Below are 23,397 nucleotides of genomic sequence, written 5' to 3' on the forward strand. Positions count from 1 at the left end.
GAAGGTTGGAAGCTAAGGGGAACTTTGTAGAGGTCTATAAAATCATGAGGAGCATAAATAGGGTAAGTAGCTATTATTTACCCTACCCAGGGGTAGCAGAGTCCAAAACTAGAGGGCATAGGTTTAAGTTGCAAAGGTTTTTTCTTCAGTCAAGGGGCAACTTTTTCATGCAGAGAGTGGTGCGTGTATGGAATGTGCTGTCAAAGGAAGTGGTGGAGGCTGATACAAATACAACATTTGAAAGACATTTGATGGGTGTACGAATAGGAAGAGTTTAGAGGGATATGGGCCAATTGCTGGCAAATGAAACTAGATTAATTTAGGATATCTGGTCAGCATGAATGAGTTTGACTAAAGGGTCTGTTTCCATGCTGTAAAGTTCGATGATTCTATAACTGATTCCAGCGGTAGGGGGTAGGATGTAAAATTCAGGGTCACCCTTTTCGAACTGTGCTGAGGGGAAAGGTGAGGGCTGTGAAACTTTGGAACTCTGCCTCAGAGGGCAGTGAGGGTTTTTGAATATTGAATATTTGATTTAATATTCATTGAATATTTTGCATAAATAGACGGGGAAATGAAACATTTTCTGGGTAGATGGGAATGTCGAATTTGCAATATCAGTCCTTATTGACCTTTTTCAGTAGTGGGACAGAATCTAAGGACTGAACAGAATATTTCCCCTTGTATTTCATATGTTTGTATATTTGTCAGTTATTTATTACTACATATTGTGTTATAAAGCATTATAGCATTGAATGAGTTGATGGAAAGGCTTTTCCCCCATTTTCTTTGAAACTTTTGGTGAAGGTTCTGGTAACCCCACCCTCCACTGGAACATACTGTCAATTGGCAGTGTGCAATGCACTGTAACAATATGGCCCTCCCTAGCTACCAAGTTGCTCCTCCCCCTCAGCCGGCGTGAGGTCTCCCGCCTTCATCCCTGGCAACAACTAAGAGCACCCTCAGCATTGGTCCTTACTGAGGGCTCTTCATATTCCACATTCAACTCATCATGTCCATGCTGGCCCTCCTAGGCAACAACTCAAATACAGTACAACTTGTGTTCCTTTCGCACATCCCTTTACGTTTGTCCTCCTCCAATATTTAGAATATTTAGAAAATGCAGAAAAATTGTGGCACGGAAGGATGCCACTCTGCACTGACCAAGAACTATCCGTCCGGGCCTAATCCCATTTCCCAGCCCATGCTTTCCCTTGAGGTGCATCTCCAGGCACCTTCTAAATGAGTCGAGGGTTTCTGCCACTACTACAAGCAGTCTGCACCAGACCCTGACGACCATCTGGGTGAAAATATTTCTCATCTTTCCTCTAACCATTTTATAAATCTACATCCTCAAGTCACTTTATCTCTCGCCTAAGGAAAATCGCTCCTTCCCAAATAGCCAATCCAGAGCCCTCACAGCCCCATAAATCTCAATCAGATCTCTCAGTCTTCTGTCTTCCAGGGAGAACAACACCTGCCCTAACCAATCTTTCCTAATCGTTATAGTTTTCCACTCCTGGCACCATCTGGCTAAATCTCCTCTGTGTCCTCTCCAGTGCAATTACATTGTCTCTGTAATGAAGTGACCAGAAATGTACACAGTACTCAAGTTATTGTATAAATAGCATTTTTTAAAGCTCCAGCATAAACTCTTTTATATCCTATGCTTCAGTGAATACAGGAAAGGATTTCATACACTTATCAACCTATCCACTTGCTTCAGAAACCGATGGACATTCACGCCAATGTTTCTCACTTCCTCGATACCTCTCAGCATTTGCATGTTTATCGAATATAGTTTTACCTGTCTAACTCCCTAAATTCATCACCACTTCTCCAGCTGAACTCCATTTGTCACTATTCTGCCCATTTTCCTGCAGCCTCAAGCAATCCTCCTATCGCATATGTTTGCCCTCTACATTAATGCCCAAATCATTAATATATACTTTGAAGGAGGGGATCAGGAGCTGAAGTCTATGGAACCCCGCTGAAACAATCTTTCAGCCACAATAAGGGAAATTTATTGTGTGTAGCATGGTGGCTCAATGGTTAGCACTGCTGCCTCACAACACCTGACACCCAGGTTTGGTTCCACCCTTGGTGACAGATTGTATGGAGTTTGCACATTCCCCCTGTGTTTGCATGGGTTTCCTCTGGGTGCTCTGGTTTCCTCCCACAGTCCAAAGATATGTAAGTTAGGTGGATTGGCTATGCTAAATTGCCCATCATGTCCATTGATGTGTAGGTTAGGTGGATTGGACATGCTAAATTGCAAATAGTGTCCAGTGATGTGTAGATTAGGTGAATTGCCATGGGAAATGTGGGATTACAGGAATGGGGTGGGACAGCGCTCTTTGGGATGGCCTGGTTCCACACTTTAGGGATTCTAGAATTCTTATTTTTTAAATCTGTAGGAATTGTGGGACCTTGTCAAAAGCCATACTAAAATCCATATCTTGCACATTCTGTAATTTTGATGACCAGCTTAAACACAATGGGTCAAAGGGCATCTTTCCATGCTGTGTAAACACTGTGACTCTTTAGCTGCATTACTCTCATCATTCCATCTTCTTACATCATCAATAAATTCAATCCGGTTAGTCAGACACTGTCTTGATGTAACAATTCCATGTGGCTGTCCTTGATTACGTTGAGCCAAAATAATAGTTTATCGTGATTCTTAGAAATGAATCCAATAATTCTTCCATTGCTGAGGTTTGATTGACTGTGATTATTCAGTCTAATCCTTGCTGTATTTTTAAACAAAGTAAAAACATCAGTTGTTCTCCAATCCTCTGGGACCAAACCTGCATCCAGTTGAGGATTGTTAAATGATGATCAGAGGCTCTGCTATTTCCACCATGGCTTATTTTAACGGCCTGGAATACATTTCATCTGCTCCTGGTAGTGGGGCCTCTACAGTACCTTTACCTTTTACTCTTTCCTGGACTTATTTTTCCCTAAGATATTCCCTGACATTTAATGCATTGATAATATATCTTTGGATTCTTGATTTTGCTTGACAGTATTGTTTCATGCTCTCCCTAATTTCCTAAGTTTCCTTTTTTTTATTTCACCCCTGTATGTTCTATGTTCCTTTCAGCTTTCTGCAATATTCATTTCTTGGTGTCTGACATAAGCTTTCCTTTTCTGCTTTATCTTACCTTGCAGATACTTGACATCCAGGGCTCTGTAGATTTGATCATTTCAGTCTTTCACTTTGTGGGAACATAGTTACTCTAAATTCCTAAATTTCCCTATGAATGCCACCTACTACTTGATTACCTTCAGTACCTGTTTCCAATCCACTTTTGCTAAATCACACCTTAACTTAGTTAAATAAGCCTTACCTCAATTTAGAACTTTCAATCCTGTCCCATCTTTCATCTTTTCCATAATTATCATAAAGCTGAATTATAATCATTACTACCAGAAATGCTCCCCTGCTGTTACTGCTGTCAGCTGTCCAGATTCATTTCCTAAAACTAAGTAAGGTGTGGTGAGTTGAGGTGACAGTGACTGTTCTTGACATCAAAGCTACATTTGACCAATCGTGGCTTCAATGAACCTGAGCAAAACTGAAGTCATAGAGTCCTAAAGCACGGAGACCTAAATGCCCTTCTATACTAACCACATTTCCCTGCCATTGACCCACATCCTTCTAAGTCTTTCCTGTCCATGTATTTGTCCAAATGTCTTTTAAATGTTGTTAAAGTACCCGCCTCAACCACTTCTACTGACAGCTAATTCATATGCATGTATTAAAAAAAAGTTGCCCCTCAGGTTCCCTTTTATTCTTTCTCCTCTAACCTTAAACTAATGCCCTCTAGTCCATGATTTCTCTAATTCTGGGGGAAAAGTGCATTCTTTGACCCTATTCCTGCCTCTCATGACCTTATACACCTCTATAAGGTGCCCCCCTCAGTCTCTTATGCTCTAAAGAAAAGTGTCCTAACTTGTCCAACCTCTCCCTATAACTCCCTATAACTGTTGAGTCCTGGCAACATCCTTGTAAATTTCTCCTGCACTCTTTGCAGTTTAATAACATTCTTCCTATAGCAAGGTGACCAAATCTGAACACAATACTCCAAGTGCAGCCTCACCAACATCCTGTACAATTGCAATATACCTTCCCAATTTCTTTACTCAATGCCCTGACTGATGAAGGCCAATTTGTCAAAAGCCTTCTTCACTGCCCTGTCTACCTGTGACTCCACTCTGAGAACCGTGAACCTGAACTCCAAGATCCCTCTGTTCCACTACATGTCTTAAGGCCCTACCATTCACCATGAAACTCCTACCTTTATTTGACTTTCCAAAATGCAAAGGTCAATGGGAATCTGGGAGGAAACTTCCCACTGGTTGGAGTCATACCTGGCAAAAAGATGGTTGTCGTTATCAGAGGTCAGTTCGAGGAAATATATCATCGGTCCTTCAATGTCACCGGTTCAAAATCCTGGAACTCCCTCCCTAATGACATTGTGAGTCTACAATGTACCTACAGCAAATGAACTCCAGCGGTTCAAGGAGGCAGTTCACAACCACCTTCTCAAGGGAAACTAAGGATGAATAATAAATGCTAGCCCAGCCAGTGACTCCCATGTCCCATGAGCAAATAAAAAAAAGTTCCAAACTATGCATTGTATTCTTGGATTAGTCAAAATATTTCTTCTAAACGATCTCAAGAATTCTGTTCCCTCCGTTCATTCTAAACTAAACCCTAAAACTATCTTAATTGATATTGGGGTAATTAAAATCCCCCATTATTACTGCCTTGCAGTGCTCAGAGATTTGCTCCATTTTCTTTTCGATCTCCCTCTGACTGTTTAGGGTTTCTGGGTCGCTTGCAGTGGTGTAACTGCCTCCATCTTGCTTCCTACCTCCTTCGTTCAATTGATATGTCCTCATATGATGATCCTTTTACATACCATCTTCCTCATAGCTGCCATTTTTCTTCCACCAAAGTTGCCAGCACCCTCCTATTTTTAATGCCCCCTTGATTTTATGTAAAATTCCTGTAACTAGGAATGTGAAGTTGCCATTCCTGTCCCTTTTTAAGCTATGTTTCTGTAATAGCAAACATTTTTATGAGATTATTAGTGTATCAGTGTTGATGAGCTCAAGTTGGTTGGATGGCTGGTTTGTGATAACGAGTGATGCAGACAGCATGAGTTCAATTATCACACCAGCTGTGGTTACCATAAAGGACTGTCCTTCTCAACTTCTCCCTTGCCTGAAGTGTGGTGACTGTCAGTTCAAACCACCACCAAGTTGTTTCTTTCTAATGAAAGAGTTGCCTCGTAGTCCGAAAGACCTTCATTAATGTCTACTGCATAAAATAGGATATTCCTATACTTTTCAAGTATAGGCACAGTTGTTAAGTAGCAAACGTGGCAGCTAATGTTCAATAGCAAGCTCCCACAAACAGTTTTGAGATAAATAGCTAGATAATGTTTCAGCCAATTTCAATGCTTCAGGGAGAATTCTTCTGCTCTTCAAAGTAGTGCCACGGGATCTTTAATGCTTAGTTTCTGTGCTCAAAACCCTGGAGTGAGACTTGAACTTGATGAGAATACTGTCTTACAGCCAAGCCCACAAACGTAGCTGACATAATTCAGGCTACACTCCGGCCCACTACTAATGAAATATTAATTTGCCTGTAAAAACTCTGGATGTCCTGAGCACATGACTGATGTCATGTAACTGATATCATGTAAATGCATCTTTTTCTTTGACCTGAGCAAAATGATTTACTTTCAAATGCAGATTGCAGAGTGGATAAAGTGTCTGATCTATTGCAATATGTCCACAGATATTCCTGAATGAATACAATCAGGTTCCTTTCGAAGCTCTGATCTACCTGACTGGAGAGTGTAATTATGGTGGCCGTGTAACAGATGATTATGATCGACGGCTCCTCATCAGCCTGCTGGAGAATTTCTACTGTCAAAGTGTCATCAGTGATGACTGCTACAAATTCTCTGCCAGCGGTATCTACTTTGCCCCCAGGAGAAACAGCTATGAGAGTTATTTGGAATACATAAAGCAATTGCCCCTCAATGCAGATCCAGAGGTATAATAAGGAGTTGTGAGACTGAAGTGGGTGAACTGTTAGGACTGAGGGTGAATTGGTATGGGCCAGGCCAGACACCTTCAACACATTCTCAGAAAATAGCCCAGACCCTAACTTTTCCAGTTGTTTTAAGCAGGTGTAGAGTGGATATTCCAGAAGTGATGCAGCTGGTCAAACAACTGCATTTTAAACAAAACAAAATTTACTTACAAGATTATCGAGTGGAGCACAAACAAAAGAGAACATTATAATGAATAACTTGACCTATCCGAAACCCCAACAGATCATCCCAAATTAATGATACTGTTCCAAACACCTGCAACAATCCCCATAAACACCCCTTGGCAAAAAAGGTAAAATCAAATTCAGGGTCTTACAGAAGAGAGAGAGAGAGAGAGATGACAGAGGGACTCAGCATGGAACACCTTCTTCCATTTCACCGTTTCTTGGACCCCCAGCAGCCTCAAACTGAACTGACTGCTTTCAGTGAACAGCCAGACTGCTAAAACCAACCCAAACCAAACCAGAGAATAGCTGAGTTGGGAGAACAGGCCACTCTCCTTCTATTGTACAAGTTTTGGTTTTAAAACTTGAAAGCATTCCCAAACTGATCAACCTCAGACATTTCGGAGTCTGTGTCTTTAATGATGTCCTGAAAAAAAGCTAAAGAAGCAGCATCATCACAGACTGCAATTGGCCAGTCCACTTGTAAACCTTCATATCTTCAAATAATTTCACAGACCAATCACAGGTCTCAATCATTTTGGAGAAGTTATTGTATTTAATATCATTCACTTATGTGCATGCTTATTCCCATTTGTCATCTGGAAAGGATGACTTGCCAGTTGGAGGATGACTGCAACAATTTCTCCTGTAGAATACTTCTGTTCTTCCTGACCCATAAGCAGTACTGGAAAGGCACTTTACCACTCGTCTGCACCCTCTTAGAAATCTTGATCATTAAATTGTGGAGCCCAAGTTAACAACAGTGAACGAGATGGACCCTTTCAGATTTGTTCAGTGTCTGCCTTTGTCGAGAATAAAAGTATCCTTTGATGTATCTGTTTAGTTTCTCCCACTCATTTCTTGTTCAGGCCTTTGGGTTGCACGAAAATGCAAATATCACGAAAGAACAGAAGGAGACACAGAGGCTTTTCGATGGGATCCTGAGCACACTGCCTCGTGAGGTGAGCCCTGTCTTTTTTGAATGCAGGTGATTTTGATCTGTGTGAGTACAGTCGCGTGAGTGACAGCTCCATCTAGCAGCAGCTTGTATGTTACTCATGGTTTTGTTATTCTGACTGATGGTGCAAGACTGTCACCCTGTGGTACACAATACTCTTGAAGAAAATCTGCCAGAAATTGAGGCAAAAATGCTCAGCTTTATTCTTTGAATGGCAATCTATCCGATACAACAATGATTATAATCAGAACCATCCATTGTTATCTGACGTAACAATGGTTATAGCAGGTGACAATAGATGGTTCAGATTAAACAATGTGAATCAATCTGAGAGGTCACAGAGCATCGTAAAATCTCAAGTAGCTACATGAGCTGCTCAATTGAATTATAACCTCCATTATTACCTCTGAGGAATTTGTACACAATATTTATATTCTGAATTAGAGTGACAATGTTAGCAGTTCAGAACACACAATTCAGATCTTAATCTTGCAGGGATTTAGTATTGCAACATTTCACTTGAATAGTGGAGGTGTCTGGATATTAGAGAACAGGAGGGAATAGTAGTCTCTGAATTGCAAACTGTTTCTTGCTTGCAGGTCAGTGTAGGAGACAGATCATCATCTGAGATCGTGCAGGAACTGGCCACAGATATTCTATCCAAAATCCCACCTGACTTTGTCATGGAGGATGTGATGGTGAGAAATAGCACATGTTTGTATTGCTGGGATCTCTGCTCTCTCATTTTGGCTCACTAAGTGAAAATGGTTCTTTTCAGGTTGGCAACCTATAAACATTGCGGATCCACAGGGATCAGTGCTGGGACCATAACTATTTACTATATGTATTGACTAAGAGAAAGTAAGGACTGCAGATGCTGGAGACCAGAGTCAAAGACTGTGGTGCTGGAAAAGCATAGCCAGTCAGGCAATGTCTGAGGAGTAGGAGAATCGACGTTTCAGGCATTCCTAATGAAGGGCTTATGTCTGAAACATCGATTCTCCAGCTCCTCGGATGCTGCCTGACTGGCTGTGCTTTTCTGGCACCACACTCTTTAATATTGACTTTGGAGGAAGGAAGTGAATGTACTGTGAGAAACTTTACAGATGACACAAAAGTAAGTCAAAAGGCAAGTTGAGGGGGGTATAGTTGACAGAGAGATAATGAGGTTAAGTAAGTGACAAAAAGTTGGCAATAGACTATGATGTGGGAAAATGTGAATTTGTTCATTTTGGAAGAGAGATTGAATGAATGAAGTATTATTGCAATGGAGAAAAACTACGGAAAGCTGCAACACAATGGGACTTGGGGTACTTGTGCACAAAATTCAAAAAGCGAGCACATACAGTAATCAGGACAGCAAATGGGAATATTACAAGACTTAAGTCTTACTGCAACTGTGCAAGGTGCTGGTGAGACCCCTTCTGGAGTACTGTGGGGAGTTTTAGGTTCCTTTATTTAAGGAAAGATATCATTTCATCGGAGGCAGTTCAGAGAAGGCTGACTAGGAGGATCCCTGGTATGGAGAGTATTTTATGAGCAAAGGCTGAACAGTGTGGGACACAACTGATGAGAGAATAAGAGGTGATCTCATTGAAACATATAGGATTCTAAACAGGCTTTACAAGTAAACACTGAGAGGATGTTTCCCTCATGGGAGAATCGGGGATCAGAAGATAGAACATCACCTTAATCTCTGAATTAACAGTCCAATGATAATCCCACTAGGCCATTGTCTCCCCTTACATTGCAATTTACCCTCTTTCAGTCTGTCAGTGAATTGGAACATCTGTAACCTGTGCATTCTTAGTCACACCTTTCTCACCTAGAGGCCTACACCGAAACTAAATACCTTTTGACATTATGTTTTTTCTCATGGATGTTTGCTAATTATCTCCAATTATTTTGTTTCCCACTCATTACTTGAGTCTCATTCTTCTCCAAATGGCATTGGAAAAGGACAAGGCCATTCCGCCCCTTGAATCATTCACTAAGGTCTCAGTTGATCTGGATCTGACATTCATTCACTGATCTGGATTACATACTCCCAGATACCTTTCCCAAGAAAATATCCATCAGTTTCAGAGTTGAGATTTTGAAATAGTTAGGACTGAAGTTTCAAATGTCTATTCCTCCTTTTATGTGAAGAAGTGCTTCTGGATGTTACCCTAAACAGTTTGGCTTGAATTTGAGGCCAATGTTCCCTCCTTGTTCTGAACATCTCCACCCAAGAAACGGTTTTAACACCATCACTCTGAGCATCATTCCACCATTTGTGACTATCATTCTGGCTATCGCTGACTACCAATCTGACAATCTTAATGACTATTATTGACTAACAATCTGGCTGTTGTTCTATCTATCGCTGTAAATCTGACCAACTTTCTGACTAACAATCTGACTGTTGTTCTATCCATCGCTGACTGTCAATCTGGCAATCTTTCTAACTGAAAATCTTGCTGTTGTTCTATCTATTGCTGTCAATCTGACAATCTTTCTGACTATTACTGACTGATAATCTTTCTGACTTTTACTGACTAACAATCTGACTGTTGTTCTATCCATTGTTGACTGTCAATCTGACAATCATTCTGGTTATTTCTGGCCACTGCTACCTGTCAGTATTTTGTGACCTTTGGGCCCCAACTTAAATCTTTAAATTGTCTCAGGCTACAGGGAATGTGCCTGAGGACTGGAGGACAGGCAATGTGGTTCCACTTTATAAAAAGAATGGTAGAGATAGAACAGGTATTTATAGCAATGACTCTCACATCAGTAGCAGGAAAAATAGTGGAGGAGAAATTTGATCTCCGTTTAGAGAGGCAAGGGTTGATTAGGGATTATCAGTATGGCTTTGTCAGAGGGAGGACATGCCTATAAAATCTAATAGAATTTTTCAAGAAGGCGACCAATCATGAGAATAGAGCAGTTGATGTCATTTATATGGATTTCAACAAGGTCCTTAACAAGGTCCCACGTGGAATACTGATTAGGAAGGTAAAGGCACATTGGATACAGAGTAACTTGTCATGTTAGATCCAAAACTGGCTTAGCAGCAGGAGACAAGTGGCAAAAAAAGGCTGTTTTTGTGACTGAAGGTTGGTGTCCACTGGCACATCACAGGGTTCAGTGCTGGGTCTGTTATTGTTTGTGTTACTCATAAATAATGGAGATGAGAATTTGGAGAGGGAACGGGGATGATGCATACATTTGTGGATGACACAAAGGTTGTTTGGGTGGTTGATGGTGAGGAAGAAGGTGTTAAATTACAGGAGGATAGAAACAAATTAGTCAGATCGGCAGATCAATGGCAAATGGAACGTATTCCTGATTAATGTGAAATGATGCACTTTGGAAGAAGAAACAAGACAAAGAGCATGCAATCATTACCAGGAGATTAGGAAGCTCAGAGGAACAGAGAGGTTTTGGGGTGCTTGTCCCTGAAGATAGCAGGAGAAGTTAACTGGACAGTTAAGGACACTTGCCTTTATCAGTCAAGGCATAAATTATAAGAGCAGGGAGGTTACATTGGTGCTGTAGAGGACCTTGGTTATGCACAGCTGGAGTACAATGTGCAGCCCTGGTCATACACAATAGGAAGGATCCATGCCATTCTGCACATGCGTAATGTCCAGGCCAAAGACTGGAGGAGGTTCACCAGGATGTTGCATAGGATGGAGCATTTCAGCAATGAAGAAAGGTTGGATAAGCTCAGGCTGTTTTCTTCGGAGCAGAGACATTTAAGGGCTGACCTGGTACAAGTGTATAAGATTGAGGGGCATGAATAAGGTGAATAGAAAGCATCTATTTCCCTCAGCCTAAGGGTCAATAACAAGCAGACATCATTTTAAAGTGAAAGACAGGTGTTTTAGGGGGATTTGACCATAAGATGATAGCAATGCAAATAGGAGTAGGCCCTTCAGCCCCTCGAGCCTGCTCCACCATACAATAGGATCATAGCTGAACCAACACTCCTTTTCTCCATAACCCTTAATTCTCCAACTGATGAAGAATTGGTTTATCTCAGCTTTAAATAGACAGTTAGTTCTGGGATAATGCATGTTTCGGCAGCATGATTTGACTATAAAGTCGCTGAAGAATTAGGGAATGGTGTTTACGAGAACATGGTGTTTATGAGAATGGTGTTTACCTCCATTGGCAATAGCGCGATCCAGGGGGGATCGGTTCACGTGCTTTATTCTGTGCATGTGACAACACCTGTGCTGCGAATCTCTGCACCTTTCTGCACATGCTCAAACATCGGTGCCAGTCTTCATGCTGTTCTGCGCATGCATAATGTACTGGCTAAAGTTTCTGTGCCATTCTGCACATGCGTGATGTCCAGGTCAAAGTCTCCAAGCCATGTTGCGCATGCATTGTATCCGGCCCAAAATCTCCATGCCATTCTGCACATGCGTGATGTCCCGGCCAAGGTCTCCGTGCCATTCTGCACATGCGTAATGTCCAGGCTAAAGTCTCCATGCTATTCTGCACATGCGTGATGTCCCAGTCAAACTCTCCATGCCATTCTGCGCATGCATGAAGTCCGGAACAAAGTCTCCACGCCATTCTGAACATGCGTGATGTCTGGGCCAAAGTCTCCACACCATGTTGCACACATGTTGTATGTGCCAAAGTCTCCATGCAAATCTGGGCACATGTGATGTTCAGACCACAGTCTCCATGCCATTCTGCACATGTGTGATGTTCCAGCCAAAGTCTCCACACCATTCTGCACATGCGTGATGCCCAGGCAAAGTCTCCATGCCATTCTGCACATGCGTGATATCTGCGCCAAAGTCTCTGCACCATTCTGCACATGTGCAATGTTAGCACCAATCTTCATGCCAGTCTGCACATGCTGCCGACAGAGCAGCTTTCTGTGAGAGGTGCTGTAGAAAAAGCAGCTTTCTTACATTTTTAAATGTACAGTGTTAAATTTGCTTTTGTTTCATTAATAAATATGATTTCAACCTTCACTTAGGCTACGCTACACTTTGCATTAGGCTTTAGAATGATTTTTGAGTGATTGTGAGTGATATTATGCTGGTCTGCGCCAACCCCACTTTTCCCATAGGCCCCATTATTCGTACTAAGTGATTTTCTATTAACTGGAATGTAGTTTCGCTGGAATCCAACTACAGAGTTATAGGAGAATTACTTGAACACAAGGATTCTGCTCCAACAGCTCTGTGGCAAGAAGTTCCGAACACACTCAATCCTCTGAGAGAAAAAACAATTCTCCTCATAGACCCTCAGTCATAAACTGCACCCCCTTTTATTCTGAGACTATGAACACTGGTCTTGGACTCTTCCAGGAGAGGAAACATCTTCTTAACATTCACCTTGTCAAGTCCCTTATGAATCTTATATTTCTCAATGACATCACCTCACATTCTTCTGAAGTAGAATCCCAAACTATTTAATCTTTGATTTTAAGACATCCCTTCCATACGAAGCACCATCTTAGTGAACCATCTTTGAATTACTTCCAGTGTAATAATATATTTTCTAAGTGTTCCCCATACTCCAAGTGTGGTCTCACCACCACCTTGTACAGTTGCAGTAAGGAGGAAGAACTTTTCACTCAGAGGGTGTTGAGAGTCATTGATGTGGGAAACCTCATAACCTTTTAAAAAGTACTTGGATGAGCACTTGATGTGACATAAGTTAAAAGGAAGGATCATAAAAATTAGGTCTATTTTCTCTCATGTTTATAAGAGGTGATCTGATCGAAGTCTTCAAAGGATTAACGGGAAAAGACAGGGTAGATAATGATAAACTATTTCCACTGATTAGGGATTCTAGAACTAGGGAGCATTATCTGAGAATTAGGGTCAACCCGTTCAGGAGGGATATTTGGAAGTACTTCAAAATACAAAGGATGTATTTTAGGCTGGTGGGCAGCACGGTGGCACAGTGATTAGCACTGCTGCCTCACAGCGCCAGAGACCCAGGTTCAATTCCTGCCTCAGGTGACTGACTGTGTGGAGTTTGCACATTCTCCCCGTGTCTGCGTGGGTTTGCTCCGGGTGCTCCGGTTTCTTCCCACAGTCCAAAGATATGCAGGTCAGGTGAATTGGCCATGCTAAATTGCCCGTAGTGTAAATGTAGGGGTATGGGTGGGTTGCACTTCGGCGGGTCGGTGTGGACTTGTTGGGCCGAAGGGTCTGTTTCCACACTGTAAAGTAATCTAATGTAACGTAGATGTTTGGAATTCTCTTCCACAATCATCAGTGGATGCTGGATCTGTTGTTAATTTTAAGTCGGAATTGATTAATTTTTTGTTAAGCAAAGGTATTAAGGGATCAAATGCAAATACAGTATATGGAGTTAGGCCACTGAACAGCCATAATTATACTGAACAGTGGAACAGGCTTGAGGGCTGAATCGTCTATTCCTGTTTCTAATTTCCTATGGTCAGAAAAGTGAATGTCCATTGAATACTTGGGCATGATACGTTGGATCCAAAATTTGCTCAGTGACAGGAAACAAAGGGTAATACAAAACAACCTTGATCATCCAAACGAGACAGGTGGGAAGTATTTTGTTCAGATAGCTGATTGTTCAGATAACTGATTGTTAGGGTAATGGATAACATTTTTATGAGATCTTGAGATTTTGTTCAGATAATCTGAAATTCAGATAATTGATGTTCAGGTAACCAAGGTTGTTCTGTAATCAATTACTGCTTTTATGAAGGAAAGTGGTTTTCAGTGCTGCTCCCTCAATGTTAGGACTCTTTCTTTCATATTAATGACTTTGACTGGATGAGGGCGGCACAATTGGAAAATTTGCGGACCATACAAAAATTGTCTGGGAAGATGATAATGAAAAGGATGGCTGTCAACTGCAGGAATGTCTCCCTGGTTTGGTTGAATGGGCAGAAAAGTGGCAAATGGAATTCAATCTGGGAAAAATGGAAGATAATGCATTTGGGAAGGGCAAATGAGGCAAGGGAATGCATAGTATACAGAAGAACATTGAGAGGGGTAGAGGAAGTGAGAGACTCTGGAATGCATGGACACCATGTCGTGAAGGTGTCAGAGCAGATAAATAAGATGGTAAAGAAGTGATATGGAATACTTTCTTCTGTTGGGAAAGGTCATGAATATAACAGCATGCTAGAATTGACACAGGAGGCTCTTGTAGCACAAAGGTACTGTGCCTATCTCTGGGCCAGAGGCTTTGATTTAAGTTCCAACACTTGAGAGGTGTGTCATAACATATCTAAAGAGGTGGATTAAAAATCTTTTTAAGATGCAGGCCTCAGCTGGAGTTTGCGTACAGTTATGTCACCACTTTACTGGAGAGAGTACAGAGAAGAATGTTGCCAGACCTTGAAAATTGCAGCTATAAGGAAATAGGTTATAGTTATGTTCCTTAGAACAGAGGAGGCTGAAAGTGACTTCATTGAACTGTACAAAATAATGAGGGGCTTGGATAAAATGAACAGGGAAGAGACATTTCCCCTCCTGGAGAGGTCAATTACTGGAGGGCAGAGATTTAAAATGATTGGTAGAAGGATTAGAGGAAACATAAGAAAATACCTTTTCACGTGTAGAGTGGTGGGTGTATGGAATTAGCTGCCCCATTTGGTTGTTGAGATGGAAACCCTCAACTCATTTCAGAGGAACCTGAATCTGCCCCAAAGCACTTCAGCTGCATCTGGACCGGAGCTATAAAGTGAGATTAGAAATGGACAGCTAGTTTATTTAGCTGACACAGACACAATGGACTAAATATCCCCCTTCTGTGCCATAAACATTTGATCATTTATCTGTTTGTGCTTTTCTTTCCCATGACTCTCTTTATCTTATTTACTGTTTCATTTTTCTTGATTTATATTTCTATTTAATCCACAGAATAAATACCCAACAAAGTACAGTGAATCAATGAACACTGTGCTGGTACAGGAACTCCTTCATTTTAACCGTCTGATATCCATAATCAGAACTAGTCTGACAGACATCAATAAAGCAATTCAAGGTTTGATTCTCATGTCCAGCCAGCTTGAAGATATCTTTAACAGCATGATTGTAGGCAAAGTAAGTCATTGGGATAATCATAACCTACTAGAATCAGTTTAATTATGGGAGATTGTGGGGAAAGGTGGACATCCAATGAGAAATCTGTCAGCATGGATTTCTAACAGGGAAACCATGTTTAACTAACTTGCTGGAATCTTTTTGAAGAGGCTCGATGAGGGTTATGCTGTTGATGTGGTGTATACGGATTTTCAGAAGGTGTTTGATCCAATGCCACATAACAAACCTGTGAGGAAAGTTATAGGTCAGAATATAAAAGGGACCACAGATAAAAAATAGGAAACAGAGATTCATAGACAATGGATATGTTTCGGGCTAGCAGAAGATTTGTACTAGAGTTCCACAGGGACCAGTATTGGGACCCTTGCTATATGTATTAATGATCTCGATCATTTGGGGCGGCACGGTGGCACAGTGGTTAGCAGCATGATTGTAGGCAAAGTAAGTCATTGGGATAATCATAACCTCACAGCGCCTGTAGACCCGGGTTCAATTCCCGACTCAGGCGACTGACTGTGTGGAGTTTGCACGTTCTCCTCGTGTCTGCGTGGGTTTCCTCCGGGTGCTCCGGTTTCCTCCCACAGTCACAAAGATGTGCGGGTCAGGTGAATTGGCCATGCTAAATTGCCCATAGTGTTAGGTAAGGGGTATATGTAGGGGTATGGGTGGGTTGCGCTTCGGCGGGTCGGTGTGGACTTGTTGGGCCGAAGGGCCTGTTTCCACACTGTAAGTCTAATCTAATCTGGATTGCTTTCTGCGCCATAACAACTTTGTGATCCTGTGATCTGATTTAGTTCCCTTCCCTGTCACTCTGCCCCTCCTCATCTAATTTCTCAAAACACATTGTCACTAGTGGATAATGGGGACAGTATGATATTAACATTGTCACTAATTGATAATGGAGACAGTGTGGGGTTCACTTTGTCACTAATTGATCATGGAGACAGTTGGGAGTTCACTTTGTTACTAATTGATCATGGAGACAGTGTGGGGTTCACTTTGTCACTAATTGATCATGGAGACAGTTGGGAGTTCACTTTGTTACTAATTGATCATGGAGACAGTGTGGGGTTCACTTTGTCAGTATTGGATATTGAAGACAATGTGAAGCTCACATTGTCATAAGTGGATAATAGAGAGAATGTGAAGATTTGAGTCAAAAGGTGTGGTGCTAAAAAAGCACAACACACCAGGCAGCATTTGAGGAGCAGGAGAGTCGATGTTTCAAGCATAAGGTCTTCATCAGGAATGTGATGAAGCACCAGCACCACACTTTTTGACTCTGATCTCCAGCATCTGCAGTCCTCAGTTTCTCCCATAATATGAAGGATACATTGTCACAAATGTAATTTTTGTGGAATTGAAAATGTCACTAATTGTTAAGGGAGACGCTGTGGGATTCGCATTGTTGCTAGTGGATAATGGTGACTGTGTGGAGTTCATATTGTCACTAATGGATAATGGAGACAGTGTAGGGTTCGCATTGTCAGTGTTAGATAATGAAGACATTGTGATGTTCACATCGCTAATCACTAATGGAGCTAGTGCGGAGTTCATATTGTCACTAATGAATAATGGAGATTTCCAAATAACAGTAGTTTAGAATACAAACGATGTGGAGCTCACATTGTCATTATGGATAATGGAGACCACGTGGATTACACATTGTCACTAATGGATAAAAGGGGACAGTGTGAATTTCTGTTTGTCACTAATGAATAATGGAGATAAAATGAGTTCCACAGAATTGGTTCTGAATTTTGTCCATTGCTTGATCTTGCAGGTACCCTCCATGTGGTCAGCAAAGTCCTACCCATCACTGAAACCTCTGGGTAGCTATATCACTGACCTCCTCTTTAGAATTCAGTTCTTTCAGGTACAGATAAAAGCAGGTCTTTTATAATAAGATCTCTCTCAGGAATTCTCTTTACATATTTGTCCACATCAGTCTCCTTTACAATCCTGTCTGTGTAATATTGCCTTTTTTGGATCATTGTAAATTTATTTCTGAATATACTGTGTTTGTCATCAGGAATATTGCTTTATTATGTGTTTGTGTTTGTTTTAATCTCTCTTTTGTTCTGATGAATTTCAGACCTGGATTCACAAAGGAACCCCAATTGTTTTCTGGATCTCCGGATTTTACTTCACACAGAGCTTCCTGACAGGTGCAATCCAGAACTATGCACGGAAATATCGAATCCCAATAGATCACCTGGGCTTCCAGTTCGATGTGACTGACCAGGATCGTGACATGCCAGCTCCACCAGTAACTTTCTAACTGCAAAACAAACATTTTCATCGAACCATGTTTATTTTCTACTCTGTTGCAGATCCTCTCTCACTTTCTGATCATAGATCTCAATTTCTTACCATTTCCCCAGGGTTGAAATCTGCACCACTCCACAGCTCAGCCTCACAGAGACAATCCCACAGTCTAACTGTACAGTGGTCATTGTAGGGAGCTGAATTCCTTGCCCATTTCTCTGAAAATATCTCACCACTTCAGTGGAAGCCTCGGGAAATTTCTGGATGTGCAGCAGATATTCCGGAGAAAATCATGAGAATGAATGCTGTTAAGAGTTTAGTTCTTTGACTTGTACAGAGTGCACATTTGGGACACTCTCTCCACACAGTCTCACTGACCTGCTGCTGATTAAATAACAGAATATTCCTGCAAATACATTTTGGAAAGATTGAAGCCATTCTTTTCTGTCACTGTCACTAAAACTATTTCCTAGAAATTAACACGGTGCCTGTCCCTGTCCCTGCCGTTACTGAACCAGAATGTTCGCTGACTTGACATCCAGAGCTGATCTTCTGATTGTATGCTTGCTCCATCAGCATTGCCAGCTATTCATACTCCAATTCGATGTCTCATCTCCACAGTGTGGTAGCTCCCTTACTGTTCCGTCCCTCATCCATAACTTAGAACATCAAAGAATCTGTATTCAGTACAGGATAGGGTGGAGCCTCCCAGGTGCGGCTTGCTCACATTCCTGCTCCCCACTACCACATGCCAAGCCTCCAACCCCCACTTCCAGTGCAGTGAAAGAGCAACTCGGCATCAACCTGACGCTGAGTTTTGTGGGGGGTTCCAAGACCCTCCTTTCCAGAGTGAAACTATTAGCACAAGCAGAAGCCACCCAGTAACTGAGAGCTGCAACTGTATCTCAGACTGATGCAAACTCACTTGGACTGCAAAAATCATAGCCGTGCACATCAGAGCTAAAAATGACTGGCAGTACCCAGCAAGCTGTGCCCAACACCTTGTTACAATTGCTGGTGGAGAGGCAGGGAGGGTAGGGAGTGATGGTGCCACAGTGGATCAGAAACCAGTTGCCCCCTCTCAGAATGAACTACTAATCCTCCTATTCCAGCCACCATCCCAGTGTCCACTGTTGCCAATTAACCAACCAAGCTAGACTGCTATTGCCCATACTGAGGTACACCAGTCCAAAGCCCTCTCGACCCAGAGCTGTTTGTCCGCAAAGCTCTCTGTAATCTGCCCTGGTGAGAGTCAGTAGCCAGGCTGCAGTTACTGGGGAAGCAATGTGAAAGCATGAGAAAAGAAAGCAAACTAAGCAAAGTATTAGGACTGAGGACAGACAAGTCCGTCCGGGCCTGATGGCCTCCATCCTAAGGTATTAAAGGAAGTGGCGGGGGAGATAGTAGATCCATTGGTTACAATATTCCAAAATTCCCTGGACATGAGACTTTCCAGTGGATTCGAAAATGGCTCTTATTCAAAAAGGGAGAGAGGCAAAATGTGGGCAATTGCAGACTAGTTAGTTGAACATCTGTTGTTGTGAAAGTGTTAGAATCAATTGTCAAGGAAGCAATATCAGGACATTTGGAAAGTCAAAATGCTATCCATCAGAGTCAGCATGGTTTTATGAAGAGCAAATCATGCTTGACTAATTTGCTAGAGTTCTTCGAAGATCCAACAAGCACGGTGGATAATGGGGATTCTGTAGATATAACGTATCTGGACTTCTGGAAGGTACTGCACAAAAGGTTCATTCACAAGGTTGGATCATATAAGATTAGGGGTAATTGATCAGCTTGGATAGGTGACTGGCTGATGATCAAAAGACAGCGGGTCGAGATAATGGTTTTTTTTCAGGATGGCAAGATGTAACTGGTGGGGTGCCCAAGGGGTGGGTCCTTGGAACCCAGCTATTTACAATCTACATTTAATACAGGGATATAAGGTCTATAGGAAAAAGTGAGCACTTAAGATGCTGGAGATCAGACCTGAAAATGTATTGCTGGAAAAGCACAGCAGGTCAGGCTGCTTGGATGCTGCCTGACCTGCTGCGCTTTTCCAGCAACACATAGAAGGTCTATAGGCAAATTTGTGGACAACACAAAAATAGGCGGGATGGTAAATTGCACTGAGGAAATAAGAACCTTACAAATGAATATAGATGGATTAGGAGAGTGGGCCAAAATGTGGCAGCTGGAGTTTAATGTGGATAAGTGTGAGGTCATGCATTTGGATTGAAAAATGGAGATGCAAGCTATTATCTTAATGGGGAGACACTTTGGAGTGCTCTGGTGCAGAGGGATCTAGGTGTACTTGTTCAAGAGTCACAAAAAACTAGCATGAAGGTACTGCAGATGATAAAGAAAATGAATGGAATGTTGGCTTTTATAGCTAAAGGAATAGAATATAAAAGTAAGGAAGTATTGTTACAACTGTACAAGTCATTGGTGAGACTGCATTGTGCACAGTTTTGGTCCCCTTATTTGTGGGAACATGGAGTGGTAATGGAGACAGTTCAGATGAGGTTCACAAGATTGCTGAGGGGTTTGTTGTATGAAGAGAGATTAAACAGTTTAGGCATTTACTGTCCAGAATTTAGAAGAATGAGGGGAGATCAAATTGAGGTATTCAAGATAATAAAAGGTGTGGATAAAATAAATGTGGAGCAGATGCTTCCTCTTGTAGAGCAGTCTAGGCTGAGAGGTCATAGTCTTAGGATAATTGATAGTAAATTTAAAACAGATTTGAGGAGATTCTATTTCTCCCAAAGGGTTGTGAATCTGTGGAATTCCCTACCCAAAGTACAGTGGGTGCTGGGACAGTGAGTAAATTTAAGGAGATTTGTACAGATTTTTAATTGATAGTGGTTGACGGGAAATGGAGAGAAGGCAGGAGCATATCAGCCATGACCAAATGCGGAGCAGACTCAATGGGCCATATGGCCCAATTCTGCTTCTATATTTTATGAAAAGAAAAACAAATTACTTACAGAGTGGAAACAGGCCCTTCGGCCCAACAAGTCCACACTGACCCTCCGAAGAGCAACCCACCCAGACCCATTCCCCTACATTTACCCCTTCACCTAACACTACAAGCAATTTAGCATGGCCAATTCACCTAAGCTGCACATCTTTGGACTGTGGGAGGAAACCTACACAGACACGGGGAGAATGTGCAAACTCCACACAGACAGTTGCCTGAGGTGGGAATTGAACCCGGGTCTCTGGCGCCATGAGGCAGCAGTGCTAACCACTGTGCCACATGCTGCCCCATAGATTTTTCAATAGACTGTACATTGTCTGTGAGCTTTGATTCCATGTTACACTGTTTCTTGGCCACATTCCTAATTTTGACTCATGCCCAGACTTTGGTAAGAAGGACTTTGCTAGGTCAACAGGTTTGAGTGTAGTCATTTCCAGTACATCGTTTAACGTTTGATTAGATTAGATTCCCCTACAGTGTGGAAACAGGCCCTTTGGCCCAACAAGTCCATACCAACCCTCTGGAGAGTAACCCACCCAGACCTATTCCCCCTGACTAATGCACCTAACACAATGGGCAACCTAACATGGCCAATTCACCTGACCTGCACATCTTTGGATTGTGGGAGGAAACCAAAGCACCCGGAGGAAACCCACACAGACACGGGGAGAATGTGCAAACTCCACACAGACAGTCGCCCAAGGTGGGAATCGAACTCTGGTCCCTGGCGCCCATTGTCTGGTTTCATTCCTTGTATCAGACTTTGGAGCACTTCGATACAATGGAGTGCCTTACTGGGCCATGTCAGACAGCATTTAAGAATCAACCAGATTGCTGGATAAGGACAGCAAATTTCCTTCCCTGAAGGACATTAGTGAACCAAAGGGGTTTTAATGACAATAGTTTCATTGTTATCATTAGATTAATACATCTGGAAATAATTCAAATTCTGCTATTTGCCCAGGTGCAATTCAAACCCATGTACCCTGGGAGCCTGGATTACGAGACTAGTAATAATATTACGAAGCCATCATCTTTCCTTTGTAAATATGGGCATACATCATTGTTTTCTTTTTCACTTTAGACTGATGGAGTTTATATTAATGGCCTTTACATGGAGGGAGCAAAATGGGATCGAAAGAAACACAGGATTGGAGAATCACTTCCCAAAGTTCTCTATGACAATCTACCAATTGTATCCTGACCTTTGATTGTTAGAACCACATTTATAAATGTTTCACAAAGTTCATGGAAGGTGCTAGCTATGAAGAGAGGTTGAGTAGGTTAGGATTGTTTTCATTAGAAAAAAGGAGATTGAGGGGGGGACCTGATTGAGGTCTACAAAATCATGAAGGGTATAGACAGGGTGGATAGAGACAAGCTTTTTCCCAGGGTGAAGGGTGAACACATGAGAGGTCATGTGTTCAAGGTGAGAGGTGAAATGTTTAAGGGCAATATACACAGCAAGTACTTTACACAGAGGTGCCTGGAACGCATTGCCAACAGAGGTGGTAGAGACAGGCACGGTAGATTCATTTAAGGTGCATCTGGACACATGCGTGAGTAGGTGGGGAGCAGAGGGATACAGATGTTTAGGAATTGGGTGACAGGTTTAGATCAGCTCAGACTTGGAGGGCTGAAGGGCCTGTTCCTGGGCTGTAAATGTTCTTTATTTAGTTAAGACAAGTCGATGCACTAACTTTCTTCTCCGTTCATCAATATTGCTGACAAATCCAGTCATTATTACCCTTCTCCGATTATTCAGTCTGAAAACTTTATCCAGTGAAAGGCGTGTAAGACAAGCAACAGCTTTGTCCTGGATTGAAGATGTCAAGCTTGATGAGTGTTGTTGGAGTTGCACTTGTCAAACCTGACAATATTCCAACACAGCACAAGGTTATCCTGGAATTGTATGAAACAATGGTTAGGCCATAGTTAGAATATTATGTGCAATTCTGGAGTCTACATAGTAGGAGGGATATGATAGCACAGGAGAGATTGCAGAGGAGATTCGCAAGAATATTGCCTGAGCTGGAAAGTTTTAGTAATGAAGAGAGATTGAATAGACTAGGGTTGTTTACCTTGGAGCAGAGGAGACTGAGAGGGACATAACTGAGATGTGAAAAGTTATGAGAGGCATAGACAGAGGAGGTGCAAAGGAACTTTTCCACTTGGTGGAGAGGCCAGTGATTGGGGACAATGATTTAAAGTAAGGGACGAGATTAGAGGAGATGTAAAGATAAACCTTTTCACCCAATGGTTGGTGGGAATCTGGAACCCACTGGTGTAAGGGTGAGAGAGGCTGAAACCCTTCCTCTGCAGAAAATGGCATGTAAGACTATAACTTGTTCCCTCTTTTCTAGGGATGTAACCCATTTCCATAATATTGACCTTTTTCTTCCACTGGTTACATGGTTTAGATACCATTTGAAGATAATCATACCTGGCAATAACATTAGAAGATAATCATACCTGGCAATTTATACTTGCTTTCTGGCATTTTCCATGAGACCACTAGAATTGTAGTTTACTGTCTGAGAATTTTATTTCTAATCATTAAATTTGGGCAGTCATCCTTTGCTACCATGTTATAAACCTAGAAAGTCTGATGTGTTGAAGAATATAGGGTGCTAATCTTTATCTGCTATAAACATTTATTTACAAAGATACACATTACAGACATGCACCTTCAGATTCCTGAGGAACGGCTCTTGCCTGAAACATCGATTCTCCTGCTCCTCTGATGCTATCTGACCTGCTGCGCTTTTCCAGCACCACACTCTTGACTCTGATCTCCAGCATCTGCAGTCCTCACTTTCTCCACGCATCTACTCACCCT

At 41.9% G+C, this 23,397-nt stretch overlaps 1 protein-coding gene across 2 annotated transcripts in view; it reads left to right on the forward strand.

Annotated features, from left to right (window-relative positions):
- LOC132826812 (dynein axonemal heavy chain 3-like) overlaps nucleotides 1-23,397 on the forward strand; it is a 323,241-nt gene that overhangs the window by 297,153 nt on the left and 2,691 nt on the right. For both annotated transcript variants that reach the window (XM_060843056.1, XM_060843057.1), the window contains 7 exons: nucleotides 5,816-6,076; nucleotides 7,171-7,263; nucleotides 7,859-7,957; nucleotides 15,125-15,307; nucleotides 17,091-17,183; nucleotides 17,403-17,576; nucleotides 21,643-21,753. In XM_060843056.1, coding sequence (XP_060699039.1) covers nucleotides 5,816-6,076; nucleotides 7,171-7,263; nucleotides 7,859-7,957; nucleotides 15,125-15,307; nucleotides 17,091-17,183; nucleotides 17,403-17,576; nucleotides 21,643-21,753 — 1,014 coding nt within the window. The remainder of the gene's footprint in view (nucleotides 1-5,815; nucleotides 6,077-7,170; nucleotides 7,264-7,858; nucleotides 7,958-15,124; nucleotides 15,308-17,090; nucleotides 17,184-17,402; nucleotides 17,577-21,642; nucleotides 21,754-23,397) is intronic.

Source organism: Hemiscyllium ocellatum, chromosome 23 (assembly GCF_020745735.1).
Source record: "Hemiscyllium ocellatum isolate sHemOce1 chromosome 23, sHemOce1.pat.X.cur, whole genome shotgun sequence".
Classification (NCBI taxonomy): Eukaryota; Metazoa; Chordata; class Chondrichthyes; order Orectolobiformes; family Hemiscylliidae; genus Hemiscyllium; species Hemiscyllium ocellatum.